Here is a 19,552-nt window from a genome sequence, read left to right as displayed (position 1 = left end):
CGATCTTAGCATTCCTTCCAATGCCATCCAATGGTCTCACACTTGGCAAGTCCAAGTCTAAAAGCCAAATCATCACCCTCAAACTTGCGCCCTTCCCTGTGTGTCCGTTCCTTGGCAGGATCACCCACTTCCACCCCTGTCACTCAAGCCTGAATATTCCTCAACACCTCCCACCTTTTCCCAAGCCTGGGCCACACCACCTTTGTTCAGGACAATTTAGAGCCTCCTAAGGGGATCCTGACTTCAGTCTTCCTCACCTCCATCATCTCTTTTGAATAATCTCTGCAGCACTCACCTGCCAGAAATATCATTCTGCAAAGTGAATACAATAATGCCCTTCCCCTTGATCCATTCCCCACTTGCTCCTGATGTGAAAAAGACTGCTTTCCCACTTCCATCCAAAGCACCTGAGCCAGCCAGGGGCTTGATTGCTTGTTGCCATCAGACCCTTTGGACAAGCTGCCCCTTCAATCTAACACAGGCTCTCAAACCTCCCCTCCATTGCTCTTTGTTCTACTGTCAGTTGTTTGTTTTACAAATATTTACTGCTTTGCCAGTGGTGGTGGTTTAGTTGCAAGTCTTGTCTGACTCTTGCGACTTCACAAACTGTAGCTCAGGCTTTGTGCTAAATGCTGAAGTTTTGCATGCAATAACCCCCGTAGCCACATGGGACTTATATCTTAGGGCTGTCAACTGAAAGAAAAGTACACAACCTAAAAGTGAGTTAAGTTTAATCCAGGGACCTTACACAGCACGATCACCCAGGAAACAGCCTAGCCCTTAAGGGAGGATATATATGAGATTTTTTTTGCAGCGGGTGGATGGGTGGGAAATCCATCCATCAAACTGAACATCAAAAGATAACTGATCATACACAAAACCCCAGCCATTTCAAGTTAATGACTTAAATGCTCTTCTATGTGTAGGAAGATGCAAGAATCTTGTTGTTCCATTGCTCAGTCGCGACAGACTCTTTGCGACCCCATGGACTGCAGTACATTAGGCTTCCCTGTCTTTCAATATCTTCTGGAGTTTGCTCAAACTCATGTCCATTGAGTCAGAGAAGCCATACAGCCATCTCATCCTCTGTTACCCCCTTCTTCTCTTGCTCTCAATCTTTCCCTGCATCAGGGTCTTTTCCAATGAGTCGGTACTTCCAACAGGTGGCCAAAGTATTGAAACTTCAGCTTCAGCATCAATCCTTCCAATGAATGCAAGAATCTTGTTTCATTTAAATTATTCCTTAGATTTGCATCTTCACTAAGGATCAGTACATTCAAAACGTTTCCTACTTTCCCCTCAGGCACACTGAGACCAGAGACTGCAGTGGCCACAGACTTGATTCCTGCAGAACAGGAATTGCACGCAACATTTATTTTTCCTTTACAGGGGAAACTGACACCTCTGGCCCAAGGAGTAGGATGCCTTCCTCTGCCTTCCAGGCACTTCCCATGCAACATCACTTGATTCATTTCCTCTCTCACTGACCCTTTCCCCAATAGTACACAGGAAGGCCTTAATTGGTCAAGACATCGTGGTGACTATGCCCAGGCCACACTTCCCCTGCTCGTTCTGAGGTCCCGAATTAGCGTTCACAGATTGTGCCCCCGACCACCACCACTTTGAGTGGGAACATCCGAGGATTCCACGGCTCCCCCCCTCCCCAGTTGTCTTAATGGTACGCTCCAAGCAAGAGCTCCCGGGTACCGGAAATAAGCCTCGGGGGGCGGGACCCGTTGCTCAGGGTAACGGAAGGACGGAAGCTGCAGGTTGAGCGGGTTTTTTGGAACTCCGTGGCTGCGTTGAGGTGGAGGTGACCGGCTAGAGGAGCTTCGCGCGTTGCAGGGGAGGTGGGACTCAGTTCCCGGGAGGTAACGGGTCTGGGAGGACAGGACGGCGCCCCTTCCGAATGGCGTTCTGGCGTTTTCCTTGGCCCGAAAGAGTCAGTGTGCCTTGGTGTCTCCCGTTGCTGTCTTTAGCTTTTCTCGCTCCTTGGGCGGCCTACAGTTGGCCCTCTCGTTAAATTTTTCCTCTCCTTCAGCGTTCAGCTCCTACGTCTGAGACATTTCTCTAAACCCGTTTCGCCTTTGTAGCTCGGTCACAGCGCACATCCCCAGCTGCTTCGTTTTATAGTTTCTCTGTGTTTACTTCTCGCTCTCTGAGAAGCCCGGGTGCTAAACCCGCGGCGTCTCCCTTCCGCGGTGCCTCACTAACCTCGGGGCCTCTTGACAAGGAGTCTGCTATCCGCACAGGGACTTAACAGCCACCTATCTGTGTGCTACTCAATTCTGGTCTTAGGACTAATTTAGCAAATGTACCTGCTGAAATAGAAGGAGTTCAGCATCTTCCCTTTAGGGCTGGACGTCTCTTTTGGTCCGTATGCCTTTTCTGAATCCTCTACTACCACTCAGCCCCTAACAGAGGGGCTAATCGTAGGTAAGAGTCCCCAGTAGTGGGTAAAAGCATGGGTTTTGGAGTCTGCAGTTGGACAGACTTAAGTTTCAGTTCTACTTCTGCAACTTACTAGCCTTCTAACCGTGGGGGACGTTCCTTAATTTCTCTGAATCCCAAAAGATCTTCATCTGAATTGGGAGTAATAGCACCAGTCACAGGACTGGTGTGAGGATCAGTATCATTTTTCCCACAAATATTTATTGGGCACCTATTACGAGCCAGGTACTGTGCTAAGTCTTGGAGATTCGGTGATAAACAAAACCAGAGATGGCCCGCTGCCCTCCTGGAGTTTGTGATGGAGTGGGAGATGTAGTTCTTAATCTAATAAGTGTAATGTTAAAAGTGTGGTGATGGTGAGAGATTACAGTTGCCTTGAAAGAATGTAATAGGGGAGTGTTTAGACTGAGCTTGTAAAGGAGTGTGGGATTGGGCTGAGACCTGAAGGATTTTTAGGAATTAACAATAAAAAGATTGGTGGGCAGTGGATGAAAGAAGGGGTATTTATTTTTATATAAGTTCCAGACAGAAAATCATGTGAAATTGTCTGTGGCAGGAGGGACTTGGGGGTTTGAAGGACTCAGCAGTTCAGTGTAGCTGGCATATAGAATGATGAAAGGGAATTAGCATGGACTAGACCTTTATATCCTGACGTCAGGATTTTGGACTAATAATGGAAAGCCACCAAATCGTTTTTAAGATGAGGATGACTCACAAATCTGGTTTGTTGTTTCAAAGACATTTTAGCTGCTCTGTGGGGAATGAGTTAGGAAGCTGTGTAGTAGTTCCGGTGAGAGATGGTGGTGACTTTGGAATAATGTGGCAGTAGTGGATCTCAAAAGTAGACTTGAGAGATGTCTGGGGACACAGGACTTGGTAGTGGCTGTGGAGGATGAAGGTGAAGTGGTTAAGAATGTTGCCAGGGTTTCTTGTTTCAACAGCTGGGTGGATGATGGTATAATTTAGGGAGATTGAAAACAGCAGGAAATACAGGAAGGGGTTTTTCTTCCACCAGTGTGCATTGCCCTCTTCTCGTAATACTCCCATAGCTATTCACTACTCACTGAAGCCTATCTGCCTAATGTGCTTCGATTTCACCCTTTGCTTTGCTCTCTCCAGAGTCAGCCACCAACACCAGCCTTTGTCACTACTGCTGAAATAGCTCCCAGTAGCCTCTTAGCCTATGCTCTTGTTTGTTATTCCCTCCCTACTTTAATCTGCGCATTGATGCCATATTTAGTTTCCTCAAACATCGATTCAGTCTTGTCAGATTCTCTTTTACTCCAGACCTTTTTGTCACTACTACTTACAGAATAAGGTCTAACTTCCTTAATTCGACGTTTAAGATCTTGCACAGTTTAGCCCCACCCTTTTACTAGCTTGCCTTCTCACTGCTCCCCTAGCTGAACTCTCTACCTCAGGCTATGTACTCATTTTCCCCAAGTAAGTTTTTCAGATTCCCTTATGAATGCCTTTGTTGACAATACTTTCCTTCCCAGTAATGTACCATGTGGTTCTGGTGACTATTTAAATTTAATCTTTACATTCCAGTTCAAGGTTTCCTTTGCTGGGAAGCCTGCTTGATGTTTGAGCACACATTTATTTCTTAGCCTTGTTAACTTCTCATTTATTTTTACACCATTTAATTGGTATAAATGCATTTGCAGTGCTATTGCTTTATTCATTTATTGTGTATGTGTAGATAATAGTATATATTTGCAATACTGTTAAATGACAGCTTTGTTCTAGGTAGCATAATGGGTAGATACTAAAAAAAAAAAAAAAGAAAATGTGAATAATTGAATTATGAGACCACTTGGTTAGACTACAGCTTTCTAATAAGGAAATTCCAGGGGATTCTCCAGATTCTTTGGTTTGGCTAAGAATCACCTACTCCTACAATTGGTAGTCCTTAGCCTGTTGAGTACCCATTGTGTACATAACATGTTTGAAATACTCAGTTAACAAGGAGAGAAGGGAAAAAATCAAATTTGTTTACTTTTCGTAGTTTCATCCAGCTCTTGACATTTTTCCTTTTCAGTTCCTTGCTGTGTGCAATAATGGACCAGAAAATTTTATCTCTAGCAGCAGAAAAAACAGCAGACAGCCTACAGGAATTTCTTCAAACCCTGAAAGCAGATGATGTGAGTATTGGGAAGCAGGTTCTGCCAAAAGCAGATGCCAGGCATGATGACAGATGCAAGGGACATGTTAGAATTAATTCTGCCACTTCATCTATCCCCCACTCTCCTTAGAAGACAAGGGTTTATTTGATAACAACTCATAGATGTAAAGAAATGGGGGAGAGGAAGAGACATGGACTACTTAGGGCATTTCTGTACATTTATACAACTGCATAATTTCTTGGGAACATACAGTTTAATGAAATCGACCCAGTTTGAGATGGAGTGCTTAAACAGATCAATTTTCATAAAAGAAAAAAAATTAGCAGTTATACTTCAACAAAAATACCAGGCCCAGATAGTTTTGCAGGAGGCTTCTACCAAACCTTTAGAGATCAGAGATAAGAGCTAGATAGTCCCAGTGCTACACAAGTTGTTTTAGAGCATATATATTACATAATGTATGTACATACATAAGGAAAGCTTCCAAGTGCTTTTTATAAAATATAACATTGATGCCCTAAACCTGATAAAGACAGCTTGCAGGGGCTTCCATTGGTGAAATGTGAACTTCAAAATAATCAAGTTCAGTTATGAATTATAAATCACTGAAATATAAAGAAATCTGTGAGTCCATATTGATAATAAAAATAAATGGTGAGAAAGGTTCTTGCTTACCATAAAGTTAGAAAATCATCATCTGGCAATAATCATGATCAACATTGGATCAGGCAGAAGCAGCAGTGGATGCTAAATCCAGGGAGAAGTTTTTTGAACTTTTTATTTTGAACTGATTTTAGACTTACAGAAAAGTTGTAAAAATAGTAGAGTTTCCACATAGTTCTCTCCCCAGTGTTAACATCTTACATAATAATTTCAGTAAAATTTTACGAACCAGGAAGTTAATATTTGTACAACACCTTCAGTGAGACTAAAGACTATTTGAACCCTACCTGGTAGTTTTTTTCACTGATACCTGCTTTTTTTATGTTCCAGAATCCTACTCAGGATCCTACACTGCACTTAATTGTTATTTTCCCCTGATTTTCTGCAATCTGCAACCGCTCCTCAGTCTTTCTCTGTCTTTTGAGACCACTGAAGAAGTTTTGATCCATCATTTTGCTGAATGTCTGATGTGTCTCATGATTAGACTCAAGACATGCATCCTTAGCAAAAAGACCACAGAAATGGCTCCATGCCTTTTCACTGTGTGTCATATCATTGGGCTTGTGATATGTCATACCTGGTGATGCTGACTTTGAGAACCTGATATCAGAGGTTGCTGCTGGGCTTTTTCATTATACAAGAGAAAGTTAGATGAGGAACACGATACTTGCATAGTCTTAAAGTTTCTTCCACAAACTGCATACTGGTTGCAAAGGGCGGAAAAAAAATAATTATAAAGTGGGAAAATAAGGCAACACATTTGACTGGGTGATCAGACTCATACTACCAGTGAAGGACAGATGGTATCACATGCCTCCAGGTGTGATACTCCAAGAAGGACACAATATCAATTGTATTCTGGCCAAGAATGCATAAACTCAGTCTAATCATGAGGAAGCATCAGACAACAGAAAATGAGGACTGTCCTGTCTTATAAAAATCTATTTTGGAAAAAAAAAAAAATCTATTTTGATGGTGCCATTAACTTGGTAGTTCCAGTCTGTCCACTAAAAGAAAAATTTTAAGCTTTTCAACGTAAGGAGGATACTTAACCTTACCTGGAGCTTTTCTGGTGGCTCAGACGGTAAAGAATCTGCCTGCAGTGCAGGAGACCTGGATTCAGTCTCTCGTTGGGGAAGATCCCCTGGAGCTGGGAATGGCTAACCCACTAATTTTCTTGCCTAAGGGAATCCCATGGACAGAAGACCCTGACGGGCTGCAGTCCATGGGGTCACAAAGAGTCGGACATGACTGAGTGACTAATACACACTTGGTTTACTTTTGCATTTTAAAATGCAGTAAAAAGGGAACTGAATAAGGTCAAAAACTAAGACCGCAGATCATGTAACTAGAGGGAGGAAGACGAAGTAGGAGTAGAGGACAGAAGGAGTGGAAGAGAGCTAATTTGTGTGAGAGCCTGCTGTGCCCTAGACCTGTACAGGGTCCTCTGCCTGTCATCTAATGTAATCCTTCTAACAGTGCTTTGAGGCAGGAAGTAGACACACGTAACAGAGGTTAAATAACTTGACGTTATAAAGCTAATATATGACAAAGCGAGGATTCATATCTGGGTCTTCTGATTCTGGGGCCAGTTTTTTTCCCTGTATGCCACTATGCCTTCTCTTAAAACTGAATTTTTTCAAGAAGAGTCAGGGTTTCTCAGCCTTGGCACTGTGTATATTTTAGAGTGGATAATTCTTTATTGAGGGAGGTTGTCCTATGCATTGTAGGTTGTTTAATAGCATCCCTGGCCTACACCCATTAGGTGACTGCACCCTTCCGGTTATAACAACTAAAAATGTCTCCAGACTTTGCCCTGTATACCCTGCCTGGGGTGGGGGTGAGGGGGTAGCCCCTGGTTGGGAACCTCTCCTCTGAGGGTTATGTCAAGGGCTATTGGAGGTTCCAGGCGGAGCAGTCAGTTATTTCCTTATTAGGTATTTAAGAAGGGAGAGATGAACTCCAGTCAGAAAGAGCAGGCACATGTAGAAAAGATCAAATTCAGTATTGTATTGGTTTTGGCCTCTGTGATAGTCCTTTGTCTGGATATTATCAACCTCATCTCAGTTTTTGCTGGCTGCTGCTGCTTAATCACTGAATGTTTGTGCTTTTTTTATCTTTACATTTTCTCCCTGGATGATCTTACATGTTCCCATTGACCTCTTTCCTCTCTGAGCTCTACTTTGGCATATCCAGTTATCAACTTGACATTACCACTTGGGTATCTTAGGAATAGTAGTTCTGAGCCCCACATCGGATCTGCTAAATCAGAAACTGCAAGTGGAGGTCTCTGTTTTAACAATCTCTCTGAAAGATTTAGATGCTTGCTTAATCCATAATTTTCACCATGTCAGTAAATGGTGTCACCATCTACCCAGTTAGTTGCGTAAGCCAGAAATTTTGAATTCTCCTTGATTTCTCTTTTTCCTTTATCACCACAGCCATTTCACTTCTAAATCATGAGGAAATCTGTCTTTGTCTTAGTCCTTTCAGGCTGCTGTAACAAAATACAGTAGACTGGGTGACTTATAACAACAATTATTTCTCATAGTTCTGGAAACCAAAAGTCCTGGACGATGGTTCCAGTGGGGTCAAGTGAGCGCCCTCTTCTGGGTTTCAGGCTTCATATTGTACCTTCATATGGTAGAAGGAACCTGGGAGCTCTGTGGGATCTCTCATAAGAGCCCTAATCCCATTTGTGGGAGTTCTGTCCTTATACCTATTCACCTTGCAAAGTCTCCACATCCAAATACCATTATAATGGGTCTGAAGAGTCCAACACATGAATTTTGGGGGACATAAACATTCAGACCATAGTAAAGCCCTCCTGATCAAGCTCTCAAATATATCTTCAGTGTACCGATTTTCAAATTAAGATGGGGTTATATCCCAATAAACCCATTTTAAGTTGAAAATATTATACATTGAAAAATACCGTAAACCGGAAATGCATTTAACACACCTACCAAACTTCGTAGCCTACCCTTACTTTCAGTATGCCGAGAATACCTACATTAGTCTTCAGTTGGGTAAAATCGTCCAACAGCCTGTTTTTTTAATAAAGTCTTGAATATCTCATGTAATTTATTGAATACTATTCTGAAAGTGAAATACTGAATGGTTGCATGGGTGCAGAATGGTTGTACGTGTACTTGTTGTTTATCCTTGTGATCCCAAAGCTGATCACTAGCCCAGGAAAGGATAAAAATTTGAAATATAATATGTACTGAATGTGTATCACTTTTGCACCACTGTAAAGTTGAAAAATCATCAGTTCATCCATTGTTTTAAGTTGGGGACCATCTGTACTTCATCTTACAAAGTATTACAAACTGCAGTAGCTACTTATTTTTACAGTTCTGAGGACTAGAAGTCCAGAATCACAGTGTTGGCATTGTTGGTTCCTACTAGGGCTGTGATTATCCATTTCATGCCTCTCGCCTAGCTTCTGGTCGATTGCTGACAATCTTTGACATTCCTGGCCTTGTGTCACCTACACATGGTCTCTGCCTTCATCTTCACATAGCATTCTTGCTGTGTATGTGTTTCTGTCCCAAGTTTGCCATTCTTCTAAGGACTTTAGTCATATTGGATTAGGGCCTACGCATATGACCTCACCTTAACTAATTACATCTACAATGACCCTGTTTCCAAATAAAATCACATTCTGAGGTGCTGGGGCTTCGAACTTAAACATGAATTTTGGAGGGGAACACAGTTCAACTCATGACTTCTGATTACGTCAGTGTAGGCCATTATCTCTCTCTTGATCACTGTAGCAATCTCCTAACATTTCTATTTCACTCTTAAACCCTTCCACAGTGTATTTTCTACCACAGTAGAGAGACTGATTTTTTTTTAAACATCTATCATGTCCCTCTCTTCTCTTTAGTTACTTCTATTGCACTTAGACAAAAATCTGAACTTCCTACCATGGCCTACAAGATTCTTATCATCTGATTCTCTCGAAATTCATTTTGTGCCACTCTTCCTTACTACTTTTCATCCAAATTGGTCTTTTAAATTTTTTTTCAGGCCATCCCACTTGCCAAACTTCTTGCTCCTTCAGGACCTTTCCGTGTAACAATACCTTCATCTGAATGTTTTCCTTTTCCCACTTTGCATAACCAGCTTTTTCTCATCCTCTAATTCTCTATATGGAAATGTCCTCCGCCTCAGAGACGCTTTCTCCCTGACTACTGTAGCTGAAGTTACCTCCCTTTCCTCAATTATTGTTTATTTCAGTCTTTTCAACCATTTCTTTTTCTGATTTTTTTCCTGTTACCCTTTTTCCTTCTATCCTACTGTAAACTGAGTCAGACTATCATGTCAGTCTTGTTCATTCTTGTATACCTAATGCCGAGGAAAAAGAAAATATTCAAAGAGTGTTGAATGAATGTATATCCCCAAGAACATAGCTCAATACCTAGTGCTGATTAAATATTTAATAAATGTTTGTAGAAAGAACGTATGAATAAATTTCATCTTGACGGCCCAGTATCATTTTATGATCCACCCTGCTATAATGTGAATACATATGTTATTTTTGATGCCTGGAATTTCTGAAAGATATGATCCTGACAGATGAGCGTTTTTCATATTGGGAGTTTAGGTCATTCAAATAGGGAAATTGTTGCCAGACTTGTACCTTTTCCTTTCTTTTTTTGTAGCTCACTAACCTCCTTCAGAATCAGGCAGTGAAAGGAAAAACTGCCGGAGCACTGCTGAAAGCCATCTTCAAAGGTAATAATAATGCCACTTCTCTCTCTGGGTTCACTGGTATGTTTGTTTACTTTTGGCTCCTATTGCTATTTTTCGTATTGCTTGAAGCACCACTGAAGCTTTTCTGTTTTGGGGATTTCACAGAATCAATAGCACTATCTTGTGGACTTAAATAATTCTTCTAAGGCAGGTAGAAGTGGCTATCTGAGATGTATTGCTAGTTTTGGAACCTGGAAAGGATGTACTTAATAAAATACGGTTTGGTTTACTTGTGCTTTTTAAGCTTATGGAGAACGGCAATAGTTAATATTTAATCTGTATTTAACAAGAGGCTAGGGAGCTCTGAGTTAACGAAATGGAGTATCTTAGTTGACTTATTTAGAGATGCTTAATTCCCAGTGGGGCATATTTGTTTCCGTATCTTGAACAAGGGCCAGTTTTATATTGTTGCAGATTGTAACTCACAGTCATTTTGTAAATTGTAGTAGAATAAAATTCTATAAGCACAAATTAAAAGTGGCTTTAGACCCTTAGCAGGTTATTTTAACTTGGTTTATTTTTCTTACCCCCTCAAGTAATTGGGTCTTGCCTTGCAGGTTTCAAAAACACATATTTAAAATTTGGAAACTTTTTAAATGACTGTTTTGTAGAAATATCAGAGACCAGGAAGTAATGGAGAATCAGGAGCTGCTGCCTCTGTATACTAAGTGAAAGTAATAAGAGTAAAACCGGGAATAGATCATCATGGCTCCCACTTCTGTAACTAACCTTATTTTTACCTTATTTAAAATCATAGATTTGGAAATCCTAGTTTCAAAGTAGCACGAATTATTGAGTATTTATGGAAACTGCCTCAACTATTTTAATCCTATTAAATCAGTTCTGTGAAGGACCAATAGTTAGCTAATGATGACGTTTTAAAAAATTGATATAATCCATGTACTAAAAAATTCACCCTTTTAAAGTATACATTATTTTATTGAGATGTAATTGACATCATAAAATTCACCCACTTAAAATATCTATTTAGTGGCTTTTAATATATTCACCAAGATGCACACCTGTCACAATTTTCGAGTATTTTTATTATCCCTGAAAGAAACTTTACCTTCCTTAGCTGTCACCTTCCTAAATTCCTGATTGACTCCAGCCCTAAGAAACCACTTATCTGCTTTCTGTCTATAGATTTGCCTATTCTGGCTATTTCATAAAAGTGGAATCATACTATATGTGTCCTTTGTGACTGGCTTCTTTTACTTCCCGTAAGGTTACTAAGATTCACCCGTGTTGTAACCTATATCAGTATGTCATTTCTTTTTATTTGTTGAATAATATTCCATTATCTGAATAGATCATACTTTTCCATTCATGAATGGGTGGACATTTAGGTTATCTACACTTTTTAACAATTATGAATACTGCTACAAATTTTTGTATAAACACATATTCATTTCTGTTTGGTAAATATTTAAGAGTAGAATTGCTAGGTCATATTGGACACAACTGAAGTGACTTAGCAGCAGCAGCAGCATGGTGACTCAATGTTTAAGTGTTTGAGGACTGATGAGCTGTTTTCCCAAAGCTGCTACATCATGTTTCCAACAGTATTGAATAAGGATTCCCATTTCCCACATCCTTTGTCAACACTTGTTATTGTCTTTTTCATTCTATCCACTCTGGTGAGTGTGAAGTGGTATCTGATTGTGGGTTTGATTTGCATTTCGCTGACGGCTAATGATATTGAATATCTCTTCTTGTGCTTCCTGACCAATTTGTATGTCTTTGGAGAAATCTGTGTTCAAATTATTTGACCTTTTAAAAATTGGATTGTCTTTTTATTACTGAGTTGTAGTATTTAAATATTCTAGATATAAGTCCCTTATTAGATGTGTGAATCACAAAGTTTTTCTTCCATTTTAGGTTCTTTTCATTTTTTTAATGTATCTTTTGATGCACGAAGCTTTAAATTTTGATGTCTGCTTAATTTTTTGTAGCTTTTGCTTTTGGATTTTTGTCTAAAAGATCATTGCTTAATCCAAAGTTACAAAGATTTATACCTATGTTTTCTTCTCAAGATTATAATCTTAGCTTTTACACTTATAAATTTGATCTATTTTTGAGTTAATTTTTGTATATGATGTGAGGTAGGAGTCCAGCTTAATTTTTCCCCATTTTTTCCCCTTCTTTTTAAAAATATTTATTTATTTATCTGGCTGTGCTGTGTCTTGGTTGCAGCATGTGGGATCTAGTTCCGTAACCGGGGATTGAACCTAGGCCGCCTGCATTGGGAGCACAGAGTCTTAGCCACTGGACCACCAGGGAAATCTCTTTTCCCATTTTCAATAGTACCTTTATTGAGAATCAGTTGCCCATAAATGCTAGGGTTTATTTTTGGACTCAAAGTTGTATTCCCTTGATCTACATGTCTCTCCTTGTGTCAGCACCACACTGTCTTGATTAGAATAGCTTTGTGGTAAGCTTTAAAATTGCGAAGTGTGAGTCCTCCACTGTTTTCTTTTTTAGAAGTAGTTTGGATATTCTGGGTCCCTTGAGTTCTCATATGAATGTTAAGATTAGCTTGTCAATTTCTGCGAAAATGGAAACTGGGTTTTTGATAGGGGTTATGTTGAATCTATCTGTGGAAAGTATTGCTATCTTTATATGTCTTCCACTAATAAATATGGTATATCTTTCCATTTACTTAGGTTCTTTTTCATTTCTTTCAACAATATTTTGTACTTTTCAGAGTATAAGTGTTGCACTACTTTTATTAAATTTATTCTGAAGTATTTTATTCTTTGGATGTGATTGTAAATGAGATTGTTTTCTTAATTTAATCTTCTCATTGTTCACTACTAGTATATAGAAACGCAGTAGATGAGTATATTGATCTCATATCTTGCAACCTTCCTGTACTTGTTTATTCTAATAGTTTCTTTTTTGTGGATCCCTTATAAACAAAATTATGTCATCTTCAAATAGATTACTTCTTTCTCAAACTAGATGCCTTTTATTATTTTTCTAACCTAGTTACCTCAGTTGGAACCTCCAGTACAATATTGAATAGAAATGATGAGAGTGAACATCCTTGTTTTTTTCCTGATTTCAGGGGGAAATCTTTCAGTTTTTTATTAGTAAGTATGATGTTAGCTGTGGGTTTTTCATGGATGCCCTTTATCAGGTTAAGGAGTTTTCCTTCTAGTCCTAGTTTTTTGATTGTTTTTTTAAATCATGAAACAGTACTGAAATTTTCAAATGCTTTCTCTGTATCTGCTGAGGTGACCATGTGACTTTTATCCTTTATTCTATTTATGTGGTATGTGAAATTGATTTTCATACATTGAACCAGTATTGTGTTATTAGGTTAAATCCAGTTGGGTTACAATCTTTGTTTTATATTGCTGAATTTAGTTTGCTAATATTTTGTTGAGGATTTTTGCATCTGTAGTCACAAGGAATATCATTCATGTCTTTGTCTGAATATGTTTGTCTGGTTTTGATATAAAGGTAATATTGACCTCATAGACATCAGTTTGGAAATGTTACCTTCTCTTCTGTTTTTTGGAAGAGTTGCTGTTAATTCTTTAAATGTTTGGTGAATTCATCAGTAAAGCCATTTGGTTCTGGACTTTTCTTTGTAGAAGAGGTTTTATTGCTAATTCAGTCTCTATTTATAAGTCTGTTCTGGTTTTCTGTTATCTTTTTTAGTCAATTTTGATACTTTGTGTCTTTATAGCAATTTATTAATTTCATATGTTGTTTATTGTATTACTTTATTTTTTTTTTATATCTGCAAGATTGGTAGTAATGCCACTCTCATTCCTGATTTAGTAATTTGATTCTTCTCCCTTTTTTTTCTTGGTCAGTCTGAAGATTTTTCAATTTTGTTTATCTTTTCAAAGAAAAAGATTTGGTCTCCTTGATTTTTATTCTTCTATTCTCTTTCATTTTTGTCTGATTTTATTTTTATATTCTTTTCACTTGGTTTGAGTTTCATCTCTTTATAATTCCTTACGGTAGAAGCTTGGGTTATTGATTTGAGACCTTTTTTAATATAGGTATTTACAGCTATAAGTTTCTTTATAAGTTCTACTTTAGCTGTATCCAATAACTTTTGGAGTGTGTTTTTTTTTTTTCCCCATTCATCTCAAGATATTTTTCTCTATTTTCCTGCTGACTTCACTCAGTGATGATGTTTTGAAGAAAAGTATGTTACTTAATTTGGGTTACTGGATCCCAGAAAAGCTTTAAGAAATATTAGAAGGTGTTCCTTCTGCACTATAAAATTACTTTAAAAATTAATGGCATGGATGGAAGTGTGCAGAAAAGGTGGTATTTCAGTTTTCTGTCTAAATTAAAAGACTTTTTCAAAGCTCCCATATATTGCTGTTCTAAGTACCATAGTAATAAGTATTTCGATAATTCTGTTTCTATATTCAATTGCAAAGCTGTTTGTTATTCCTGTTTGCCTTTCAACCTTGTAAGACTTCTTCGTTTTTTTCTTTGTTTCTGTACTACCTGTTTAAAACAATAAGGTTTACCCTGTTCTGAGGAAGCTGGAGCTCTTAAGAGACTTAAGATATACATTTGTTGTATCCAGTTGTTGGAATCAGGGGATTTACAGAAAGAAGTAGCATCTGAAATCATAGGACTACTAATGCTGGAGGTGAGATGGAAAACAAAAACTTCTTTGGTTTTGGTTGGATTTGGAGCGGGGTTTGTAATTTGTTGAGGGAGGGAAAACAAACCCACCATAGTTCTTACTTATAAATAAGAACTACCATTCTAAAACAAAATAGCCGATGAATGAGCCATGAACCACCTAGATGTTTATGTTTGGTTTCCGGTATCATGGACGTGTGTCTCTTTCAAGAACTGGAATATTTAAGAACATCAGGGAACTAATAGAAGATCCTGACCTTTTGAAATCCTTTACCAGAGCAGAATGATTCCCTGAATCACTTTTAGAACCAGTTTTGGGCTTCAATGCCAGTTCTGTCAACTCAGCAAAAGACAGTTTCTTAGAAAGAGGTACCAAATATCTAGATATCTGCTTAATGTTTTTTAATCCCGTGAACTTTTAGGTTCACCGTTTTCCAGGACAGTTATTGGTTGAATTAGCCAATGAGTTTGTTGGTGCTATCAATGAAGGCAAGCTAACAAATGGAAAATCTTTGGAGCTGTTACCCATTATTCTCACTGCCCTTGGTACCAAAAAGGAAAATCTGACTTATGGAAAAGGTAGTTTTTCTTCCAGTCTTAGTAGCATTTTTCTCTCTTCACTTAATTGGATTTATTCTTCAGTGTATTTTGCTTTTCTAGGTGAACTAAGTGGGGAAGACTGTAAGAAGCAGTTGATTAACACCTTCTGTTCTGGCAGGTAAGTCCTTAATAATATGAAGAACTTTTCTCAGGACTACAAGTCACCAAAAAAAGGAATACCGTTATTTTGGGAATTTATATCACTGAAGTTTTAGTCCATTTTTTTGTTTATGATTTACTACTATAAAACCATTTAGTCCGTGATCAGTTTTTGAGAGAGGTTATTTGCTGTATTCTTTGTTCTAACATTATACATACAGTCTCTACTTACTTAACTGTTCATCTTAACACAGCAGTTTAGCCCTATAGTATTATTTGGAGTCCCAGGGTCTTCAAGGCTAGAAAGTCATCTTGCCACTATCTTTTATTTTTTTTGGGGGGATGGGTGATATATAAGTGATATTTTTATCTTTAAACCTGATATTTGTATCTTTAAATCTGAAATACTAGTGTCTACACTAAGGAAAAACTGCATTGTATAAGAAAGTCTTCATACATGAACATTTCAACACAGAAATTTGTGACTAACTTAAGGATACAATAATAGAGATATGTAAGTTGTGGTATGTAAGCTATGAAAGAGCCACTCCATGTAATTTATACCCATTAAAAATGAAATATATAAAGACATATAGCAAAGATGAAAGATCTTTGTGTGTATGTGTATATAGTAAGAGATCCTTAATATGTATCTTTATATGTATATATATCTATATATAGTCTGAAATGAATAGAATACTAACTTACATAATACTGTGATTATACTTCAGTATATTGAAAGGAACTAGATTATCTAAACCAGAGATAACTGCTTTCATGGTTCATGAGGTCTCTTACAGAAATGATTTTAAGCATGTATCAGCTCATGTATGTATATCCATTTATTAGTTCTTATTTACACAAAAGTTTATTCATTCCACATTGTAATATACCTTGCATTTTTCATTTAACACATATGTTCATGTCAGCATATACTACCTTACATCATTCTTTTTAATAGTTCCATAGTATTCTAATATTTGGCTAATCTCTAATTGTTAGATTGTTTAGTTTTTGCCAATAAATAATATTGGCTATTTGGTTTTTTGCTATTATAAAAGATGTTGCTGTTAACACTCTTTTATGTCTGGGTGACCTTTTATAAGCATGTACATGGGATATATTCCTAATAGCAAGAGCTGGGTGGCTCTTTGGTTATGTGCATGTTTAAAGTCGATAAGTAGTATTGCCAACTTGTCTTCCCAGAAGGATCATATCAGTGTATGTTCCCCGAAATAGTATGTGAAGTGTTTGTTTACCAAAATCTCACTAGCATTGAATGTCATCAAGCCAGTCTGGTAGGTTAAAGTGGTTATTTCATTGTTTTAAATGTCATTTCTTTGATCTTGTTTCCCAGTGGCAGCAAATCAAACTTGAAAGGGCCCTGTTCTTTTCTTCCTTGCTAATTTTACAAAGTAACATGTAAATAAGTTAAAAGAACACAAACTTTTCTTTTTCATTTTTAATCAGATGGGATCATCAGTATGTAATCCAACTCACCTCTATGTTCAAGTAAGTATCATCATTCCCTTTTCTTTTTAATCCTGCTGTGAGAACTTACCTGCTAGAAGTTGAAATGGAGTAAGCTCAAAAACCACTGCTCCTCAGTAAGAGTATTGGTACCTCTGTTTTGTTACAAGATTTCCCCCCACCCTTTTTTGCTTTAACTTCTTATTTAAAGTATAACTTTATAATGTTTTTTTCCAAGATAATTTTGCTGAGGTAAGGTTATTGGTTTCCTTTAAGGTTCTCTATTAGAGAAAAATCAAAAGAGGCAATTAACAATTTTCTGATATCTCCCAAATTAGTCTCTAACCTTTAGAATCTTTGATCCACAGGGCTGTCCCTCTGACTGCAGAAGAGGTGGAATTTGTGGTGGAAAAAGTGTTGAAAGTGTTCTCCAAATTGAATCTTCAAGAAATACCACCCTTAGTCTATCAGCTTCTGGTTCTCTCCTCAAAGGTATAAATAAAATATTTTTTTAAACTCTGGTGTAATGACCAATTAGTACCATTCAGCTTATTCACACTCTTTATTTTATGTACTAGGACATAGAAGCTTTCATTTCACATATGATGATTTGGTCTACTAAAAATGTCATGGTCCTCAGCCGGAGTGAATGTGTACTATCTCTGGTCTCATGTGTGTGGTAGGAAGAGGGATGAAGAGCTCTGAAAGGGTGGATTATAGGCCCCTTAGAGTCTGATATTAAGATGTATTTCAAACTCAGTTTCAAAAAGTGTTTTTATGAAAGTGTTCTATAAATTCTTAGTGTGAGTCTAGCTTATAATTTATTTAAATTCATACTTGAAAATTCTTTAAGCTGAAAAGTACTTTAACTTGCCCTTATTTATTTTGTTTTATTCTTTTTCAGGGAAGCCGGAAGAGGGTCTTGGCAGGAATCATAGCTTTCTTCAACAAGCTAGATCAGCAACACAGTGAGGAACAAAGTGGTGATGAGTGAGTCAAAGAGTATAGAAATAAAATCATTTTTCCAAATTCATCATCTCATTGTCTAACTCTTCAGTCCCTACCTTCCCCTCAGTATAGAATTTCCCTAGTTCCCTTAGCTGCTCAGTAATAAAATTAAAAAATAGTGTAGTCTCCTCAACTCTTTTATTTTAATCTTTCCTGGAAAATAGCAATAATGACTCTGTAGTTACAAACTTCAAAGGCATTTATTACGTGTTTATTTTGTGTCAGAAGCTATTGGACCTGGGCCAGTGATGAACCAGTCAAAGTTCAGAAATTTTAATGAGAAGAGAAAAGAAAAGAAATGACAAGAAAAGTGTTAGAGTGGAAAGTGCTATGCATATGTTTCAAGTGGATGACGTGCCAGTGACAGTGTAGCTACGTCGGGTTGAGTGGTCAGGGAAACCGCTGAGAAGGTGCTGTGTTAACTGAAGCCTGAAGGATAACAGCCATAATATGTGGATCAAGGAAAAGAACATTCTTAGTGGAACAGTTAGTCCAAAGGCAGGACACAGCACGGTATGGCTGGAAAAGAGTTTTTGAAGCAAATATTTGTAGAATGCTTGCTATGCGCCAAGTACTGTTCTTAGCACTTTAAACTTCACAGCAACTCCATTTTGTCTCTATTTTATACTTGGAGAAACCAAGGCACAGAGAAATTAAGGGATTCCCTGGGGTTATATAGCCATAAATTGCTGGATTTGCGATTTGAATGCAAGCAATTTGTCTGCAGAATTTGTGCTTTTAATCCTATCTCAGTCTGCTAACCTGGAATAACTGTTATTTTACTTGAGCAGTTGATGAGAAGTTGTTCTTGTGTACTGAGTTAGGAAAGACTGACAGAATAGCAGGTTTAGAGGAGAATAAGCTCAGTTTTTACCATGTAAGTTTGAGATATGTATTAGTATCTGATGTGAAGGTGCTGAGCAGGCAGTCTGGAGTTTCAGGGAGAGGTTGGGACCAGAGATACAGATTGGAAGGGACTGAAGCCTGCAGGCTCTTTAGGGTCACCTGGGCAAGTTGTGGAAAGAGAAAAGGAACCCAAGATTGAACTCTCAGAGGCATTCCACCACTTGAAGGATGAGCCAGCACAAATAATTTGAGGCCAGTGACAGTGCCCCAGGAGCTAAGAGAACATGTTTCCAGAAAGAAAGGGGTCAACTGTGTCAGATCTACTGAGGCTTTAATTAAGATGAGACTTGATTATTGATTTTGACAATGTAGAGGTCGTTTGTAGCCTTTGTAAGGATAATCAAATAGCATTGAAAGGGAGGTTAGGGAGGGCACAGAAGCCTAATTGAATTGGATTTAACTGGGGAGAGGTAAACAAGTGGAAATAATGACCATAGACAGTTCATTCAAGAAGTTTTATGAAAAGGAGCAGAGAATAAGACAGTAGATTTTGTACTTTCTGCCTGCCTCCAATGATCCTGTTAGTTCAGCCTGAGTTTTTCTATTCGTTCATGTGAGCAAATGCACCGTTGTCTCTTGGTCAAGCTATAGCTCAAACCTTTCTGTTGAATCTTTTAGGTACTTGGATCTTGTTACTGTACCACTGGATGAACTTCGTCATGTGGAAGGCACCATTATTCTACACATTGTGTTTGCCATCAAGTTGGATTTTGAGCTAGGCAGAGAACTACTGAGACACTTAAAGGTAGTAACCAGACTCTTAAGGTGATCCAGGATCTCTTCATGAAATAAGGACGTTTGAACTCAAGCTTCTTTTTATGCTGTTTAATGACAGGAAACCAATA

General features: G+C 38.1%; 1 protein-coding gene across 4 annotated transcripts in view; it reads left to right on the top strand.

Moving 5' to 3' along the window:
* Nucleotides 1-1,726: 1,726 nt before the first annotated feature.
* FANCI (FA complementation group I) overlaps nt 1,727-19,552 on the top strand; it is a 62,992-nt gene continuing 45,166 nt past the window's right edge. For 2 of the 4 annotated variants that reach the window (XM_043489718.1, XM_043489715.1), the window contains exons 1-10: nt 1,727-1,850; nt 4,493-4,595; nt 9,911-9,983; nt 14,498-14,628; nt 15,047-15,203; nt 15,285-15,342; nt 16,794-16,835; nt 17,162-17,285; nt 17,698-17,783; nt 19,326-19,452. In XM_043489718.1, the coding sequence (XP_043345653.1) occupies nt 4,512-4,595; nt 9,911-9,983; nt 14,498-14,628; nt 15,047-15,203; nt 15,285-15,342; nt 16,794-16,835; nt 17,162-17,285; nt 17,698-17,783; nt 19,326-19,452 (882 nt within the window). In that variant the 5' untranslated portion in view covers nt 1,727-1,850; nt 4,493-4,511. Of the gene's footprint in view, nt 1,943-4,492; nt 4,596-9,910; nt 9,984-14,497; nt 14,629-15,046; nt 15,204-15,284; nt 15,343-16,793; nt 16,836-17,161; nt 17,286-17,697; nt 17,784-19,325; nt 19,453-19,552 lie in introns of all 4 variants that reach the window. The other 2 variants (XM_043489716.1, XM_043489717.1) reach the window with 2 other exon arrangements.

Source organism: Cervus canadensis, chromosome 17 (assembly GCF_019320065.1).
Source record: "Cervus canadensis isolate Bull #8, Minnesota chromosome 17, ASM1932006v1, whole genome shotgun sequence".
Taxonomy (NCBI): Eukaryota; Metazoa; Chordata; class Mammalia; order Artiodactyla; family Cervidae; genus Cervus; species Cervus canadensis.
This window is presented reverse-complemented; position numbering and strand designations above follow the sequence as displayed.